Here is a 17,394-nt window from a genome sequence, read left to right as displayed (position 1 = left end):
GGAGAAGAGACCAACACCCACCTCACTACAACCTCCTTTCAGGTAGTTGTAGAGAGCGATAAGGTCTCCCCTCAGCCTCCTCTTCTCGAGGCTAAACAGCCCCAGTTCCCTCAGCCGCTCCTCATAAGGCCTGTGCTCCAGACCCTTCATCAGCTTCGTTGCCCTTCTCTGGACATGCTCCAGCACCTCAATGTCTTTCTTGTAGTGAGGGGCCCAAAACTGGACACAGTATTCGAGGAGGCAGGTCCTGGGCTGTAGTTGGACAGCAGTGCTGCCCTGCACAACCATAAATGGTGATTGTGAAATGGGGATGGTCTTCAGCTTTCCCTCAATGAAAAGAGAAGGAGCTGGATGAAATCTGCAGACCTGTAGGGTGTGGTTGGAGACAGATATGGGGAGTTGTGGATGATGCTTTGTAGCCAGGAGGAAGGCGGTGCTGCATAGACTGATGCAATGCACAGCCAGCAGTATTAACTGGTGTTCCTGAAACACTCGTGAGGGTGGCACAGAAATGATACGAACTCAGAGAGAAGCCTGGGCAACCAGTCCATCCTATGCAAGCTTCAGATGCAGGCAGAGGTCAAAACCCAGCAGTGTAGAGCCCATATAAATAGGAGAGGCACCAATGGAGCTAGTGGAGTGAGGCCTATTTCAGGTGTAGCCTCTATGCCTTTTGGCAGCTCCACTTGTCTCTGGCACTGCTGGATGCATGGGGCAATTTTTCTCTTGCAGCACCATGGTGGCTGCTAGGAAAAGCTGGTGTGTGTTGTTGGGAGCACCTTTCCTGGGAGTTTCTTCCCTTCCTACGGGAGGGGAGCAAACAGGTAGAACCTGCAGCAAACCAAGTGGCGAAGCAGGATGCTCCAGAGACTCGCTCACCTCGAGCTGGACCCACGGCACAGCCTTGCTCTGTGGGGAGTACGGCTGCAGGATTGCCCACCATGTAGTGCTGCATGTGCCATCCCCTTGCTCCTGGGAAGGCAGAGTGGCTGGATGTATGCTTATGGGTGGGCCATGCAGAGGCAGCTGCATGCAGGGGTGCACAACTGAATCCCTGCAGCAGTTGCCGTGGCATGGATGTCATTTTTAAGACTATGGCACTGGATGAACCATTTCTTCCATGAGCTGTAAGCTGTCTGGAGAGCTTGGCCAGCTGGATCTTCCTGGCTTCGTGGCAAATCATCTGAGCCTCTACAGGCAGATAACTAAGGGAAACTTAGCTGTAAATATAGCGCTATGACCTGGAGAGAGATTTAAAATATTTATCCCAGAGCAGGGCTTGGGAGATAAATAAGCTCCCTGTCTGCTTCCTTGCACGCAAAGCTCAGGAGCGCAGCTGTCCCTTTGTCCCCAGCTCTCGGAGTCCTCCTCGGGGCTGGAGGGTTGCTTATGGGTGGGCTTGAAGTCCCTGCAGATAGTGTAAACGTATAGCTGTCGGCAAAATGGAGAGGGGGATGCCAAGGGTACTTGTGCTGCTGTAGATGTGAGTTCTTGTCTGCACCCTCTCTCCCCCCGTCGGCCCCCCCAGCTGCTGTCCCTGCTCTGTTGCTCTCAGGGTGTGTGTGGAGCTAGCTGGTGAGCCATGTCTGGCTTGGGGTCTGCCGGGTAAGGTTGTAACCCTCCCTCCTGGCCCCCTCAGAAAGCAAGATCTGTAAGACATCCTGACCAAGCACATCCGAGAGCCAGCGCAGGTTTGAGTGGTACTGGGGCAGGGGGGTTCCTCCTTCCAGTGGGTTTGGTGACAGCATGCAGAGAAGCAGCTCACTCGAGCAGCTTCAGTGCCAAATCTGCTTCATTCTCCAGCAAACAGTCCTGGGACAGCAAGGAAGGCTTGCCGGCAGGAGTGTGCCATGCCCAGTGCAGCCTTGGCTCGGGCGCTGATCCGACGGCCTCGCTGCACGGAGAGGAGCCGGCTCTGAGCAGCAGCCTTGTCTTCTCTGACGGTGTGTTGATGAAGCAGCTGGCTTTGTGGCTTTGGTTGGAGGCCTCGTGCGTGCGTGCTGCTTCTCCTCACACTGCTTCCCTTGCCCTGGCCTCCTCCCCCCCTCCCCCCACCTCCCTCTTTTGTCTCTGCAGCCTGAGTTTCCATTCTCTGGGCTGGCTGGGGCTCCTGTTTGCTGAAGGGAAGCGCCAGGCAGCTTTATTGAGCTTGTTCTGGTTTTTCCCATCATCTCCTGGAACGGTGTTTCAGCTGGAACAGGAAAAACGTGAAGCCCTGGCCAGGGGCTCCCTCCGCACACACAGCGCTGTTGTGGAGGATTCCCTCTTGGCTGGGCTTGGGATGGCAGGAGCGACGTCAGCCCTCAGCCTGAGTGAAGGGCCACGAGGATGTAGTGGTGAGCACTCGTGTGGTACTCGGAGGTGCCCACCCCAGCTACCACGGGATGAGTTCTCAGCCACACGGACCTTGTGGGTGAAGCAACGCGGCCTCATTGCTGCAGGGTCTCGCCTCCAGCCCCGGGGCAAGGAGCGCTGAGCCATGAGCCAGCCCTGTCGCAGCTCTTCCTCGCTGGCAGGACCTCCCTGGCTGTTCAACACCACCTGGGCTCTCCTCTGCCACCAAAGGGGCTTTGCTTGGCGAAGACCTTGCGTTCTCACGTGCCCTTTGCTTAAATTGCGGGGGAAGCATCGTCCTTCGAGGCCACTGCACAGGGAGCACGCAGCTCATCCTGGCTCCGCTCTCTGCCGTGTTCCTTTCGTGGGAGAAAAGTGCAATACCCTTGCTGTGCCAGCCAGAGAGCTCGTCCTCCAGATCAGCCGCGTCTCCAGCCTGCCATGTGCTGCTAGTAGCACACGTCAGCTATAAATCAGTGTTTTTGAGGAAGCCAGGGAATTGCTCAAGGGCTCTGAGCAAGCCTGGGAGAGTCGGTTGGCAGGACCGGTGGGTGCAGCAAGCCTGTCGCTGGTGCTGAGTCACCCTCGAGGCATTTGTGTTTCTCACTGGGGCTTGGCAACGCAGCTGGCGATGTCTGCTTGGGAGCCTTTGGCTGACGCACCATTAAAGATGGTTTAATTGAGCCAGCAGGATTCCCAGCTCCTGCGCTGGGCTCGTGGCCTTCTTGTCTCACTTGTTCCTCTGTCTGTCTGCCACCGAGATATTGTCCTGGCCTTCCTGGGGATCCCATGGCCACCACTGCCTGCGCTGCTCAGCAAGCAGGCACGGGCCCACCTGCCCGACCAAAGCAAGCTTTCTTCTCCACAAGCCAGAGGCTGCGTGGTGCAGACAGCTGCTAGCATGCGCCTGTGCCCTGGGTGTTTGGGCAGGAGAAGCTGTGATCTGGTGGCTGTCTCTGCCATACTGCTGTCCCAGCTGCACCACCCCAGCACTGCGCTCATGGCTTGGGCTAGTTCTCTGGTGTGGGGGCTCAGGAGGGGTACATGGGCTTCTCTTAGGGGCCTGGGTCCACCCAGTTGCCTCAGTGGCCCGTCAGAATGGCATCCTTTCCCTGGGACCAGGTGTGTCCCCCCAGAGATGCTTGTGCCTCCTCTTGCAGCGGATGCCAGGAGCGCGGCTCAGCCCTGTCGCAGAGCGTGGCTCAGAGCGGGGTCGACCTGCTCCCAGCACAGGTGGGGGCCTCCCGCAGGGCCAAGGCCAGTTGTTCTGGTTCAGCAGCCCCAGCTGTTGCAGAGAGTCAAGGATCTTGGCTACCACTGGGACTTCCCTGGCTTGCTCCAGCTTTCCCCTGTTTGAGCAAGGGGCTGAGATGTCAGGAGAGACTGGGCAAAGGCACAGCTAGCAGTTCAGCCCAGACGCATCCTCCATACCCTAAAGACCACTAGCGAATCCCTTAGCCTTGGAAACAAACTGCACAGCATGGTGGCTGTCCCACCAGGCCCAAGTAAGCCTGCGGTGGGCATTGGTTGGCAGCCGCCCTGCTCTGCTTGGGAATGAGGAGGAACCTCCCGTAATGTTCCTATCGCTCTGTGGCTGCAGAGTGGCACCCGTGTTGCTGTTCTTGCTCATTGCCAGAGCAGCAGTTAGCTCGTGCAGTGGGAAATGCCATGGACCTCGCTCTCCACCACTGCCCTCTCCCCGACTGCAGACATTATCGTGCCATGTTGCTTTGGGGTGGCTCTTCTCTTACCCTGCTGCCCGGCTTTGAGCACAAAGGAAAGCAGAGTCGCTGCTTGCTGCTGGTGCAAGGAGGAAGGCAGGGAGCTGTGGAGGCTGCAGAACTCCTATGGCAGAGTTATGAACCTGAGCTTGGGATGGTCTCGGAGGAAGCAAGCCTGAGGGGTGTGTGGCTGGGGAGGGGGCTGGGATTCACAGGGTCTGTGCTGGGGAAGCAGGATGGGCAGCATGAGGAACAGAGGCAGGGAAGCCCCAAACTCAGAAGAGCTTGGGGTGAGTGAGGTCAGTGCCAGGGTAGCCTGGGTATCCTGGCACGTGCTGGCAGCCATCAGGAGTCTGCAGCTGGGTACCTGGGCTCACTGTCCTTGGGCTGAGCCTTTTTCTCAGTTACTCTGGTCTGTTCTCCTGCAGCACATGTGTGAGCAGTTCCTGCCTGCTTCGGGACTGGGGCTGTGCGCAATGGAGGCTGCAGGCACCTCCCCGCTGTGTGTGGCAGCGAGCTCTTCCCATGGACAGCTGCACCCCAGCGCGTTACTGCAAGCACTGCCTCAGCATTTGCTCCAGCAATTGATTTACAGTGTTCAAACCCCAGTGGCTTTGTTCTGGTTTCTTGCGATAATTGCTCAGAAATTGGGCTTAGCCGTTCCCAAGTATGGGATCCTGGGCCTGGAAGGGCAGGGAGGGTTGCGAACCACGGGGGAGAAAATCCCCCACAGCTTGCAGCCTCTCTGAACAGTTCTGGGGAGGCTAATGGGAATTGTGCTAAGTGGTTGCGGCTTTTCTTTTTTTAATTCTAAAGCCTGGTTTGAAGGGCAGAGTCGGCTTCTCGAGGCTTGCTTGGAGCCTGTGTATAAAAGCACCCCTCCATGCAGAGGGCAGTGGAGAGAGGTGCTGTGGGCAAGCTCAGGCTGCAGTCCAAGCTCAGGCTGCAGAGCAATTGTCACTCACTGGTAGGCCAGCAGCCGAGGTGTTTCCAAACAAGGGCTTGCATCTGCCCTACGTCACAGGGCTCCTGGTGGGGTCTGTGAGGGTGGCCAGGGCCTGAGCAGATGTAATCTTGCATTGGCACGCAGGGGTGGAGGTGAGGAAAGAGTGGACCAGCTCCGCAGTTTCCACTTGGGACCCAAGCGAAGCAGCCAAGTGCTGTGGGATAAGCAGATGCCTCTGTGCCTACTTTCATCCTGGGTTGCTTCTCCTCTAGATCAGTAAATTCCACATGGAAGGTTGCGTATCTGGGTTCTTTGCAATTGAAATTTTGCTCATGGATGCAAATGGCTGGCACTACAGGCGGATTCGATGTGGCCCTCCATGGAACACGCGGAGAAGAACTAGGTGCGTGGCCTGCGTGGCAGCAACTGGCGTGAAGTGGTGGTGTGCAGGCGTCGTGTCTCCTGCAAGTCCGGAGCAAACCGCCGCGAAAGGGAGAGGCTCGGTGGTTGTCTGAGCAGACCCACGCACTCAGAGCAGGGCTGTTGGATCCAGGTGTGTGGTACAACTGCGGGGGCAAATAGGTGGTGTTTTCCCAAGTCCCTCATCATCTTGATCCAACCCAGTATGACCATGCTGTGTTTACCCCAGACCTGGAGCTTCTAGGTGCTGGTGCAGTTCCTCCTGGCTCATAAAGCCAAAGCCACTCTAGCTGAGCATTTCTTGGAAGTGCTGTTTTGTACCCATGCAGTTGTGCTGGGGACTCAAATAGGATTTTTTTCCTGGGCGCAGAATGAGTTTCTGTTTTTACTATAAGTGGAATGGGAAACAACATAGTTTTAAAAGGCTTATATGATGGGTGCCCAAAGACTTTCCAGATGTTGGGCTCGATCAGACCAAGCCTGCCGTGTTCAGAGCGCCTTGCCTGCATCAAACCATTTCCATCTGGCCTGGTGGGAGAGAGTGGTTTATTGCAACTCTACCCGTCTGAGAGGCTTTCTCAACTGGAACCTCTTGCACAGAGGAACATGCTGGCTGGAAATCATTTGGAGATGCAAATCTCTCTGGGTGTTTGGCTTGGCTGCTGTTTCCGTGGTATCTGCTAAGCAGTGGAATAGGCTGTGTGTGGAGCAGGCGTGCTCCGAGCAGCTGCTTTATGTGGCTATAGGGACCGACCTGCAAGGCAGGGGGGTTGCTTGTGTTATTAAGCATTCATGATTTTTCTTGCCTGCTTCTACAGCTTCAGCTGGTGCAAATGAGCCTGCTGGCTCTGTGTTTGTGACCAGGAGGGGAGGAAAAGCTGACCCATGTGTTGTTCCCAGTCCTGGCATGCCAAAAATCTGCTTTTATAGGAGCATGTTCATAATGAACTGTGCCAGGAAACATATGGCTTGCTCGAGCCATGAATGGGAGGTCTGTATGGGGCCCTGTGCTCACCGAGAGCCTCGCAAGGACAAAGAGCAGATGCTGGCGTGCGTTACTTGCTCTGTGGCAGCCTGCATCCTCTGGGCTGCAGCGGATGGACGGGGAGCGGGAGGTGGGATCAAGGTACTAAGTGCTTGGCTGGTCCAGTGACGGCAGAGAGGGCAGGACGAGAGGCCCGGCGATTGGTTTTACTGCGTGCTGCTCTTTGTGGCTCCCCTGGCCTGGGGAGGGCTGGCTTGCTTCTCTGCAGACGTGGCTGTTTGCAGCGGAGGCTGGGTTGGAAGGAGCCTGGGCACTGCAGGCAAGCAAAGAAGTGCTGCTGACAGCTTGGCATGATGATTGTGGGTGGGGAAGAGAGAGAAAAGGAGGGATATGTGGAGTCCATTGGGGTCCAGATGGCATAGGGACAATGGGGCTGTGCACGCTGTGCCTGGCTGCAGCAGAAAGGAAAGGCTGTCAGTTGAGAGTTGCAGTCCTGAGCATTAGCAGCACTTTGGTGTCCGGAGCTTGTTGCCTTGTAGGAACTGCTGCCAGGCCTGCATGGGCTAAGCTGCTGGTGAGGAGTGTACACCCAGCACATCAGGAGTTAAACCTGCCTGCAGTGAGTGGAGCCTTGTTCTCACAGGGGGCTCAGTGCTTCCTCTGGACCAGCAAGCTCGGGATGCTCCAGCCCAGTGATGTGAGTGCCCAGCCTTCGGAAGCAAGCTGGGACTTGAACGCAGAGTCTGCTGCTCTTTGATCCAAAGAGCATCTAAAAGCAAAGCCCCAGCATTGGAGCCATTCCCAAGGACTTGGGAACAGAAGGAATTGTTGCCTGCAGACGATGTTTAATAAATTGCTCCTAAAGACACGACCTGTTTGATAATGCTTTCTGCGAATGTGTTATTGAAACCTGTGAGAGTCCAGGACCCCAAACCCTAACACAATCCCCTCTGTGCCTTTTGTGGCCTTGGGATGGAGCACAGGTCATGGTCTTTTCTGAAAATACGCCTGTGGCTGCCTTTGGCACCAGACTTCTGCTGTGGCCCGTTGTCTTTCCCAGAGAACATGGCAATAAATCAGTCCCATGTTTGGGGCTGTCCGTGTCCATCCCATGTTAAACTCCTTTAGGCATGGGACCTGACTGTGAGCTTCTTAGTCCCTTCTGCTGAGGTTTGATGCTGTTTTTCTTCAAGGGCTGCCTTTCTTGTGGCCCTTAGCTCTGTCCCTGAGCTTGCAGGGAGCCAGGTGGTCTTCGTAGCTGTGCCCTAGGTTGCTGGTTTTGTTTGGGGTTAGCAGCAGCTAAGCATGCTGCTGAGGGATGCAATGGCAGCTTCAAAACAATGGACTAGGGCTGCTCCCGCTTCCCACCTAAAGTTAGTGGTGGGGGCTAGGGCATCTTTGACCAGGTCACCCTCCTCTCTCCCAGCTGTATCCCCGGCCTCCTCTCTGCAGGAAAGCGCACTGTGTGCTTGCTGCAAGGTACCCAGGGCCTTCCCCAGGTGAGCTGCTGTGCTCCTTGCCCCTTGGATGTCGCAAAGGGCCCCGCAGGTTTGGGGAGCCAGGGAGAGCAGGCTTCCCACTTGTGTGCTGCAGCAGTGCCTTCCTAGGGAAGATGGCATCTTTGCTAACTGTTAAAGAAAACAGACAGGGAACAAATGTTTAGCAGCGTGTTACCAAGCTCTCTGTCTAGTTAGGTGCTGAGCTGGTGGTATAAATACATCCAGCTCCCACCTCAGGGCTGAGATTTGCAAGCTAGTTGTGCATCTCCAGCAGCACTGGCTCCACAGTGGAGCTGGGGCAGCTGGGAGCTCCCCTGCTCTGGCACAGGAGCATTTGAGGCCCTCTCTGAGAGGCCAGAACAGACACTGGCCAGCTGCGCCCTCTGCCAGAAGAACTCCTTGGCGGAGCTGGCTGTGCCAGTTTTTGCAGCTAGCTCCTTCCGTTGCATCCTGGTACCTGTGGGTCTTCATTGTATTTGTTTCCTGTAAGCCAGCTGTTCCCCTCCACAGCTGGGGTAGATCCAGGGCTCCTGCTGGCAGGGGAGAAGAGGAGGAGGATGGGTTCCCCTTTGGGGAGGAGGGACGCAGTTTGGGTGCTCTGGGCTTTGCTGCCCTGGGCACTGCAGATGAGTTGCAGCTCCTCTCATCTGCTGTTCCAGATGCAGAGCGTTAAAGGAGCTGGCTTGCACATCTGGCTATGAGTTGAGCCAGGGTGAACTTTGCTGAAGTGCCCCTGGAAGCAAGTCTGCAGAATAACGCTCCTGGGACCTGGCTGGAGAGTGGGGCTTGTGCTACAAGCTGCAGAAACCCCACAGTGCTGGGCTTCCTTTCCAAACCAGGAAACCTTAAACTTGCACAAAGCCCTCTCCCAAATCCCATTCCCATGCTTTTAATTCCTTGTTTGGTTGCAAGTAGCTTTGGGATTACTCATATCCTTGCATCAGCTGTGGTGTCTCAAGAGGTTGGTAACCTAGGCTCTTTTGGGTACAGAGCAAAATGGATCCTTTCCTTTGCTTTTTCTGTCCTCTGTCCAGAGCTCTTCTAGCTCAGTGAGGAGGTGCCCAGGAGCTGGGCACTGGGCATGCCTGGGGATGGGTGGCTTGGGGTTGAGGGGAGCATGGATGTCCCATGGGGCTGGGGATGTGGAGCACTGCAGCGTGCTTCTGGCTCTGCTGGCACTGCAGCCATGGCAAACGCCTGCCGAGGCTATCTGTCGCCTTATGAGATGTGTGCCGGCTTTCTTTCCTCCACGGCTGCCGCTCGGTGCAAGTGCCCCGGGCGGGCGGGGGGCTGCCATGCTGCGGCACACACCGCCGCCAGCTAACTTGCCTATTGCTTCCCCAACATGGCTGTAGGTGAGTGAGACGGCTGCGGAGACAGCAGGGATTGGGGGCTGTGCAGCAGCTGAAGGCCTTGTGGTTGAGGCTGCATTCCCAAGCGATGTCGTTAGGCAAGGAGACAATGATTTTTGGATTGCTTCAAGATGTAGGCGACTCGGCCTGTCAGGCAGAGCAGGAGATGTGCTGCCTGGTCTCCCCAGCTTCCACAGCTGCTCTGCGGCACCCAGATGGGGTTGGGCTACTGGAGTGTCCCCAGGCGAGCGCGCTCGTGTGGGACTGGCACTGACACGTTAAGTGACGGATGGAAAACCTGGCTCGGGTCGAGGCCTGGCTTGTAATGCTGCCCCGTGCCCTTGCAGCCTGAAGGATGGGCATGGAGGCTGGGGCTGGCTGCCATGGCAGGGACGCACTAGGCAGCATCCGTGGTGCTCTCAGGCCTCTTGGTGTGGTGCGGGAGGTGGGCTGGGTGCTTTCACTGCCAGGCCTGACCAGGCTGCGCCAGGGCCACAGACCCTCTTGTTGGCTGCAGCTCTAAATATAGCCTTAGAGATGGCTGATCCCCCAGGGGCAAGTCCTACCACCCCATGCATTTTCTGGCTGTGTCTCCCATGTTTCCAAAAGCCGGCACCCCACAGGGGTCTGCAGTCCATAGGTTCATTGCCCGTTGCCCAGCTGTCTCCACGGCACAGCGTTGGAGGACGGTGTCCAGCCTCAGAGGTGAGCACTGAGACGCGTGGCTGGGCAGTTTGCTGCCGCCTCCTTCCCCAAGAGCCCTACAATGTCTCCGTGCCCAGGATGTGCCAAACCCAGTGCTGCCCAGGTGGGAACAGGGATGTGAGGTCCCCCAAAACTTCAGCCCCAATTTCCCAGTGCGAGCCCCCAGCTCTGCCATGGCTCCCTCAGATCCTAATTACTCTTTCGGTGCATTTTCGTGCAGCTCTGGCTGATGAAAACAGCAACATTGATGGCTCTCACTTTTCTAGCTCTGGAGAATGACCCCAAACCAAAGCCATTCCCAGGCTGTGCTGCAGTCTGCTGCCAAATCGCTGCAGTAATGCTGTGGCAGCACTCAAGGGGGTTGGCTACCATGGGGCTGGGTCTCCTTTGCCCAAGGTATGGAGAGCCCTTTGCTCCCTGGCAAGCTCATAGGATTGAAAACTTGCTCTGCAGAGCTTTAGGCAGCAGTGACTAACTTCATAGGATTGCTCACAAAGTCTGTCCTGGATGCAGCTTTGCTGCTTTTATTTGTCACCCTGAAATGCTCTGCACATGCTCAGCTCACTGTGGCCTTTGGAGGAGGCTGCCGTGGCCGAGTCCTGGGGACATCCCAAGCCCAAATGGTGAATTGAGATACAGTTGGTAGAAATTCAGGCTGGCAATGTAGGTGTTAGCGTGAGTGTTTTTCCTGGGAAGCTATTTGCATCCTTAAATAAATGAAATTAGTTTTGAGCAGGGGGATACCTCTGCATGACGGATACTGTCTTCCTGTATTCAGATCTTTGCTGTAAGTATGCTCGCCGAGCCAGGATGTGATCTGAGCCTCCTCTTCTCTCCGTCCTTGTGCGTCCTGCTGGTGCCTGTTCCTTCCCTGCAGATGATTTGCTCTCTGGTGTGTGGGAATGATACCCTGGGGACCTGTAGGTACCAGTGCGACTTCCCTACACAATTCACTTAACCTTCATCTATTACCTCAACAGGAGGGGTTTGCATTTCAATTAAATATCCTTTGGGTAAAACACCACTGGGTGTTTTCAAGTGTGGTGCATTTCAGATGTGTATCTAATCTGGCTGAAGCTTTCCTGAAAAGCTTTCTGTAGCCACAGTTGAAATCATTTTAGGCCAGAAACATGTGTTGAGGGTTTCTTTTTCTCCCAGCCAGGGGTGGCTTGTGTCACATACATATGCAGAGAGCGGGTGTTTGCCAGCGCACACATTTGGATTGCTGCTTGGCATTGGCTTTGCGGGACTGTGGCTGGCCCAGCTGTGTTACTAGGGGAGAGCTCTGCACTGGCTTGGGCTTCCTAAGCTGACTTCCAACAAACTTGGTGTCACTGGGTATTTTTTGGGGTGGCTCTCACTAAGGGAAGAGAAAGAGTCATTTTGCTTCTTTCAGCAGCTCCTAGCAATGCAGCCCAGCCCAGATTAGCTCATGAAACCACAGCAGAAAACATGCTGTTGTGAAGGTGTCCAGTCAAACTGAGCAGGGCTCGTCTTTGGTCTCTACCAGGTGCTGCAAGAGCTCTCTCATCTGCCAGCTTGGGCAGTTCTGGCAGCCTCCAGTGGCTAAGCCATGCATGACCATGGCTCTGCCACGCAGTGGTGCTGGGATGTCTTCTAGCTGGGTGAGTGGAACAAGCAGAGGCATTTTGTTCTTCGTTCAGTACAGGTGGTGATGTCTGTTGGCTTTATAAAGGTTTTACCCAAACTCTGGCATAATGGCATCCCACACAGACAGCCCTCTGCTTGGACAGCTTTCTTGAGCCTCTGTCCCAAAAGCCCAGATGAGGTGAAGGGGATGCATGAGCCCTGCTGACTGCAACCATTTCCTGGACCAGGGCTGTACAACTTTTATGGGCAAGTGCAGCGCTTCCCATCTCCGAACACTGGGCCCTGGTGCTCTGTGTTTAGAGTACTGTGAAAAGCTGTGTCCAGCTCTGGGCTTCTGATGTCTTCTACCCCAAAATGTCTGGACCAAATCTAGCTGCTACTGGTCTTTCCTTGCAGCCCAAATCTGATACATGGTTAGGACAATGGTTTCCAGCATGTGCAGCTAGTCCATCCATGGCATCTTGGATGCTATTGTCAAAACAAAACACAAGTTTATGCAATAAGCACTTTAACACTTATTTATCCCAGTTTGCTTTGGCACTTGGGCTCATGAGACGTTCATCACAGGGATCTCGCTTGAGCTGAAATGGTTGTGTCTGTTTCCCCGGGATGGAAGATCAGGACATAAATAGTTTCTCCTGTTTCACTGGGGAGCTGAATCCCACTGTTTCCTGACACCTTGTAAAATCCCTGCTTCCCATGTGGAGCTTGTGACCAGCCGTCATCATGTCCCCTGTCCAGAGAGCCATGTCCTGCCTGGACATGGGGGATGCTGAGGCAGCAGGATCCATGTGATGAGGCTGCTGAAGTTCTCAGCTGACCAGCACTGAGTGAAATGCAATTGTGCTGGCAGTGATGGGGCGAAAGCAGTTCTGCTGCTGTTTAGTGTTATACTGCTAATGCTGATGATTTAATGCTAGAAGCACACCTAATTTAAAATATAATGTCTTAATACCGTAATGGCCTACACCTTCAGAGGGAGGTGCCTCATCACTAACTCCAGCACTAGCATGACTGGTAGACTGTGAAAGGTTTTGGGATGCTGAGACCCCAAGAGGAGAACCAGTCCAGCTCCTTCATGAGCTCTCCTAATGCACACTGCTGCCTTGCACGCATTTTGTACCATACAGGTATGGTTTGATGGACACATGCCTTGGTGCCCTGAAGCATATCTGTGGAAAAGGACAGACCCAGCTCTTGTAGGTTCAAACCTGAGTGGATTTGACTGTCCTGTTCCCCTTTGCTCCTGCCTGTCTGTCCCAGCAGCCTGTTTTGGCATGAGCTCAGCTCCTGATACTCTGGAGCTGTTGTGCTGTTGAGCGCATAGCCGTGTTTGCTACCCTGCTGAGTGCTCTTGGTGAGACAGATCCGATGTGCGGGGAGCTAGATGTGTGTACCTAGGTAAGAACACATGTTCTCACACATTGTGTCGCCCTGGGGCATGTGTTCATCTTGTGGTGTCGATGAGACAACTGTCACAGACTGATGGATAGTCCCTACCTTTTGGGGAGGTGCACGGTAGCTGACGATGGAAACTTCACTGGACAGGCTGACCCTTGGAGCACAGTATGCTGATGGAGCTTAGCTCAATATGAGACCCAGGAGACAGGACTTCAGGCACTGTCTGCAGCTCTGTCATTTAGGCCACAGGGGTCAGTCTGTGGCTGCTTCTGGTGGCCTTAAATGCTGTGAGTGCAGTTGACAAGTGACGTCCACGCAGGAGCTGTGGGACCTAACCTGGCTGGGGACAGTCCCCTGGCAATGTTGCCTGCACACCAAGGTCAGTGGCACAATTGGGTGCTGAAGGCAGAAGGCCAGGCTGCAATGAGGTCCACATCCTAGACCCTAGTCGTTGTGCAGTGCTGTTCCTGTGACCTCCCAATTCCTTGCTGCCCCCTTCCCGGTGGCTTCTTTGGGGTGGCTGAAAATTAGAATTGAACCCACAGTCCCATCTTGCAAAGGCTGCAGGCAGGAAAGACCTCTGGGCTCTGGACTACTACCTTGTCTCCCCCAGTGTCTTGGGGAAGAGGCTTCTGTGGTTTTCACAGTGGGAGGACTTCGTTGCTCTCCCTGTCTGGACAGAGGGTGTTAGCAGACACAGGCCGAGGTGCTCCTGCTCCTGGCTGACATGTGCTTGGAGCTGGGAGACTGGAGCCTCATCCCGGGGAGCAGCAGTGCTGGATGAGTGCCTGTGTCTATGCCTCGCTGTCGCTGTGAGCGGGAGAGCTCAGGCTAGCCGTGCTGGAAATGTGTGGCTGGCTCTGGGGTGCCCATGAGTGGCTGCAGGCAGGAGAAGCTTTGCTTGGCGCTTGCACCACGCAGCAGGCTCCAAAGGCTTTCCAACATGGAGAGGGCTCTTCAGGCTTTCTGGAATGTGATGATCTAGATGCCCCCTTCAAAACATCCCCTTCAGAATAGGATCCCTTACCCTTAGCTCTGGATGACTGAGCTGTCCTGTCAAATTGTGTCCCTTTACCAGGCTTTTGTACAAAGAGCAGGCTGAGCCTCCAAAGAGGAAGTGCCCTTCAGCTGGGCTTGGATCCTGTTCATGTAACTTGTCCAAGCAACCACGTTCTGAAGCCATTTTCCTTGCAGTGGTGGGAACGCACCGTTTTGACCACTTTCTTGTTTGCCTTCATGAGAGATTGCTTCTAAGATGCTCAAAATCTGCCTGGGTTGGCCTTTTTCCCTGCAGAGCATGGTGCTGGCAACAGAGCCCAACAGCAATCGGCGTGTGCTGAATTGCCCTTTGTCTGCTTTCCTTTCTGTGGCCAGCTGGTAACCGGAGCAGAGCGCCTGCATGGCTGGCTGCGGCCAGGCAGCAGCCAGATTTAGGAATAAGCTAGCACGGTCCCTCAGCAGCCACGTCAGGCAATGCCCAGGGAAGCGCTGGCTGCTCTGTCCCCGGGACCCTGAGCTTTTGGGTGGGGGTTAGTGTATGGAGGAGGATTCTTTGGCTTTTCCACCACTGCAGAGAGATGCTTCCAGCCCTCCAGAGCCACCCCACGGCTGCTATCAGACCCTGGGGTCAACCATTACAGTTTCTTGTTTCTGCTCCTACTTGCAAGTGGGCTGAATCCCCAGCACAAGCTTGGGGTGTCACTGCTGCATCCTCCTGTGCTGTGCTCCGGCAGTTCTTGTTCCAGACCAGTTTTCTTCTGGTAATTTCTGAGGATGTAGAGGTGAGATGGAGACATGATCCCAAGGAGAGAAGCTTTGAGGAAAGCCTGTAAACAGTCTGCGGGCGCTTCTGATCTGGGGCAGTCTTGATGCATGGGTGGGACTTAGGACGTGTCCCAAAAGCAAGGACAAGAGGAGCTCAAAGAAACATCTGAACTGCTGAGGAAGCTGCTTGCTCTCCAATGCTTTGGTGACTGACTTCCCAGCCCGTACACTGCGAGACACCTCTCTGTGCAGGCTGAAAGCGCGGCACTCGGCAGCGGGTCACAAGAGCTCCCTCCAAATGCCCCTCGCCCCAGGGAGCAGAGGGCTCTCCTTGGCTTGTGGCAAGCTCAGGCAGCCCTGTTGCAGTGATTGCTGGAGAGACAGCCTTAAAGCAGCTGTGCTGGAATCTGAGCACAGATCTGTCTAAACTTCCCCATCGGGGATTGTTTTTGGCAGATGTACTTTGGGGTATGTTTCTCCTAACATGGCGGTTTCGGCTGCCTGGAGACCCTTGAGAACAGCACGTGCTTACCTACTCCCTTCATCCCATCCCCGTGCTCTATATGTGCCCTCCTTTTTCTGTCTTGCAGCTGTGGGGACTCGGGCAGTGATCCTTTTCACCAAGGCGCCGTACTCTCAGGATGCCCTGCATGGCCGCAGCGCCATCCTCCGCTGTGAGGTGAAGGAGCCAGCGGATGTGGAGTTTGAATGGCTGCAGAATGGGCTCCCCGTTCAGGACACGGAGCAGCGCTTCAAGGAAGGCAGCAACCTCCAGTTTGCTGCTGTCGATCGGCACCGGGATGCCGGGGACTTCCAGTGTGTAGCGAGGAACTTGCTCACCGGGGAGGAGGCCCGCACAGCCAATGCATCTTTCAATATCAAGTGTGAGTGTGGGGTGAGGGCAGCCAGGCACATGCCGCAGCCTGGTGCTGCCCACCGTGGACAGGGCAAAGCACTCTCTTGGGAGGGCCCGAGACTGGAAACAGCTTTGCCATGCTGCCTGCTAATGCATGTGGTCAGACAGGGATCAGACAGCATGAACTGTGCGAGTAGGATTCCTCTCCAGCTACCATGTCCTCCGTGCCCCCTGGGCCGCTTGTAACCTCTGATGTCCCCAAGGCTGTCAGAGATGCTTTCTCCTGCCGCCTTCCCCATCTGTATATATGAAACGGGGATGTTACTGCACCAAGTGTGTCCTAAGCACTGCAGACCCTTTCAGAGCCCCCTCAGAGAACAGCTACGCAGGGCAAAGTGGGGCATTTGCAGGGTGGGTGTCCCTTTACTCCATGTTGGCTTGAGGGCTCATGCGTCCCTAAGCATGCTTGTGCCCTTCCTGCCCGCTCCGGTTATTACGGAGTCGGCATCCACCTGGGCTCTGTAGGTTTGGAGAGTCAGCTGTGTTGATATTCTTCGATCCCACAGGGATTGAGACAGGCAGTGTGGTGCTGAAGCAGCCGGCCAGCGTAGCTGAGATCCAGCCCTCCTCCACAGTGGTGCTGCGGTGTCACATCGACGGCCACCCGCGGTAAGGGTTGCCTCCCGAGGAGTGGACCCTGCCAGGGGTCCCCCTGCACCTTCGCTGCGTGCTCTTCCCCTCTCTCTCTGTCTCTCTCTCCTCTCTCCTGCGAGGATTCAGTAGAGTCTAGGGAAGGCGAAAGGCAGGATTGAGCCTGTGGCTGAGCACCGGCGGAGAAGGCAAACGGCTTCCTCAGAGCCGCGTAGCAAGGAGCACAGTAAGGACGGGCTGTCACAGTCCGGTCGCTGAGCTGCTTGGTGTGCTGCGGTCACTCTCCGTTGCTTTCCAGTCATGTCCCGTCCACTTGGCTGCATGTCTCATGGCTTCGTGTCTGTGTTGGGGCCAGCAGTGGGGACGGAGAGCCAGGGAAATGGGCCATCTCTGGGCTGTCTTCTCCGCACACGTGCTCTCTGGGGAGCCCTGCCGGTGCCCTGCACCCGGTCACCCTCTTGCCCCTGTCTTGCAGCCCCACGTGGCAGTGGTTTCGGGACGGTAGCCCCCTCCCCGATGGCCGCAGCACCTATTCTGTCAGCAACAAGGAGCGAACACTGACCCTGCAGAACGCCAGCCCCGACGACAACGGTCTCTACTACTGCTGTGCCCGCAGTGCTGTCGGCTTCGTTTGCAGCCAGAACAACTTCACGCTGAATATCATCGGTGAGTTGTGTCCCAGCTGCTCGGGGCTGGGGGCTTGGCTGTTTTACTGCTCTGCTAAGAGCCTCCCCTCTGCTGCAGGGCAGGGGGCCAGGCTGCAGGGGAAGCGTCAGGCTGCTGTGACTTTCCCTGTGCAAAGCCTCTGGCCAGAGACAGGCCTGACACGCCTGGCCGGGTTTGAACCCTACCCTGTCTACAGGTGTTAATTTGCCCCTGCATCTTTCTGGAGCAGGTCTATGCTGTCGTCTTCTGGTTCTGGAGCACCAGGGTCCTCCCCTCCTTCAACAAAGTTTGGACCCTGGAGGCTGTAGGTGCTGCTGGTTTTGCTAATACCAGTGCCACTGCGGTGCCCTGTGGGTGAGACGCCCCGTTGGCCTTTGGAGGCAAGGCCCTGGGGGGGCAGGAGATGTTGACCTTAGGGAGGTATTTGGAATTGGAAAAGGGGATTTGCAGTCCAGTGACAGGTTTGATCTGTTTGCTAGGAAC

At 55.6% G+C, this 17,394-nt stretch overlaps 1 protein-coding gene across 1 annotated transcript in view; it reads left to right on the top strand.

Moving 5' to 3' along the window:
- The window catches only part of PTK7 (protein tyrosine kinase 7 (inactive)), a 39,524-nt gene that overhangs the window by 11,116 nt on the left and 11,014 nt on the right, over positions 1-17,394 (top strand). Inside the window, exons 3-9 of the mRNA XM_075706937.1 lie at positions 5,274-5,404; positions 7,833-7,885; positions 8,234-8,358; positions 14,800-14,833; positions 15,329-15,622; positions 16,161-16,263; positions 16,721-16,911. Coding sequence (XP_075563052.1) covers positions 5,274-5,404; positions 7,833-7,885; positions 8,234-8,358; positions 14,800-14,833; positions 15,329-15,622; positions 16,161-16,263; positions 16,721-16,911 — 931 coding nt within the window. The remainder of the gene's footprint in view (positions 1-5,273; positions 5,405-7,832; positions 7,886-8,233; positions 8,359-14,799; positions 14,834-15,328; positions 15,623-16,160; positions 16,264-16,720; positions 16,912-17,394) is intronic.

This window comes from Pelecanus crispus, chromosome 3 (assembly GCF_030463565.1).
Source record: "Pelecanus crispus isolate bPelCri1 chromosome 3, bPelCri1.pri, whole genome shotgun sequence".
Taxonomy (NCBI): Eukaryota; Metazoa; Chordata; class Aves; order Pelecaniformes; family Pelecanidae; genus Pelecanus; species Pelecanus crispus.
This window is presented reverse-complemented; position numbering and strand designations above follow the sequence as displayed.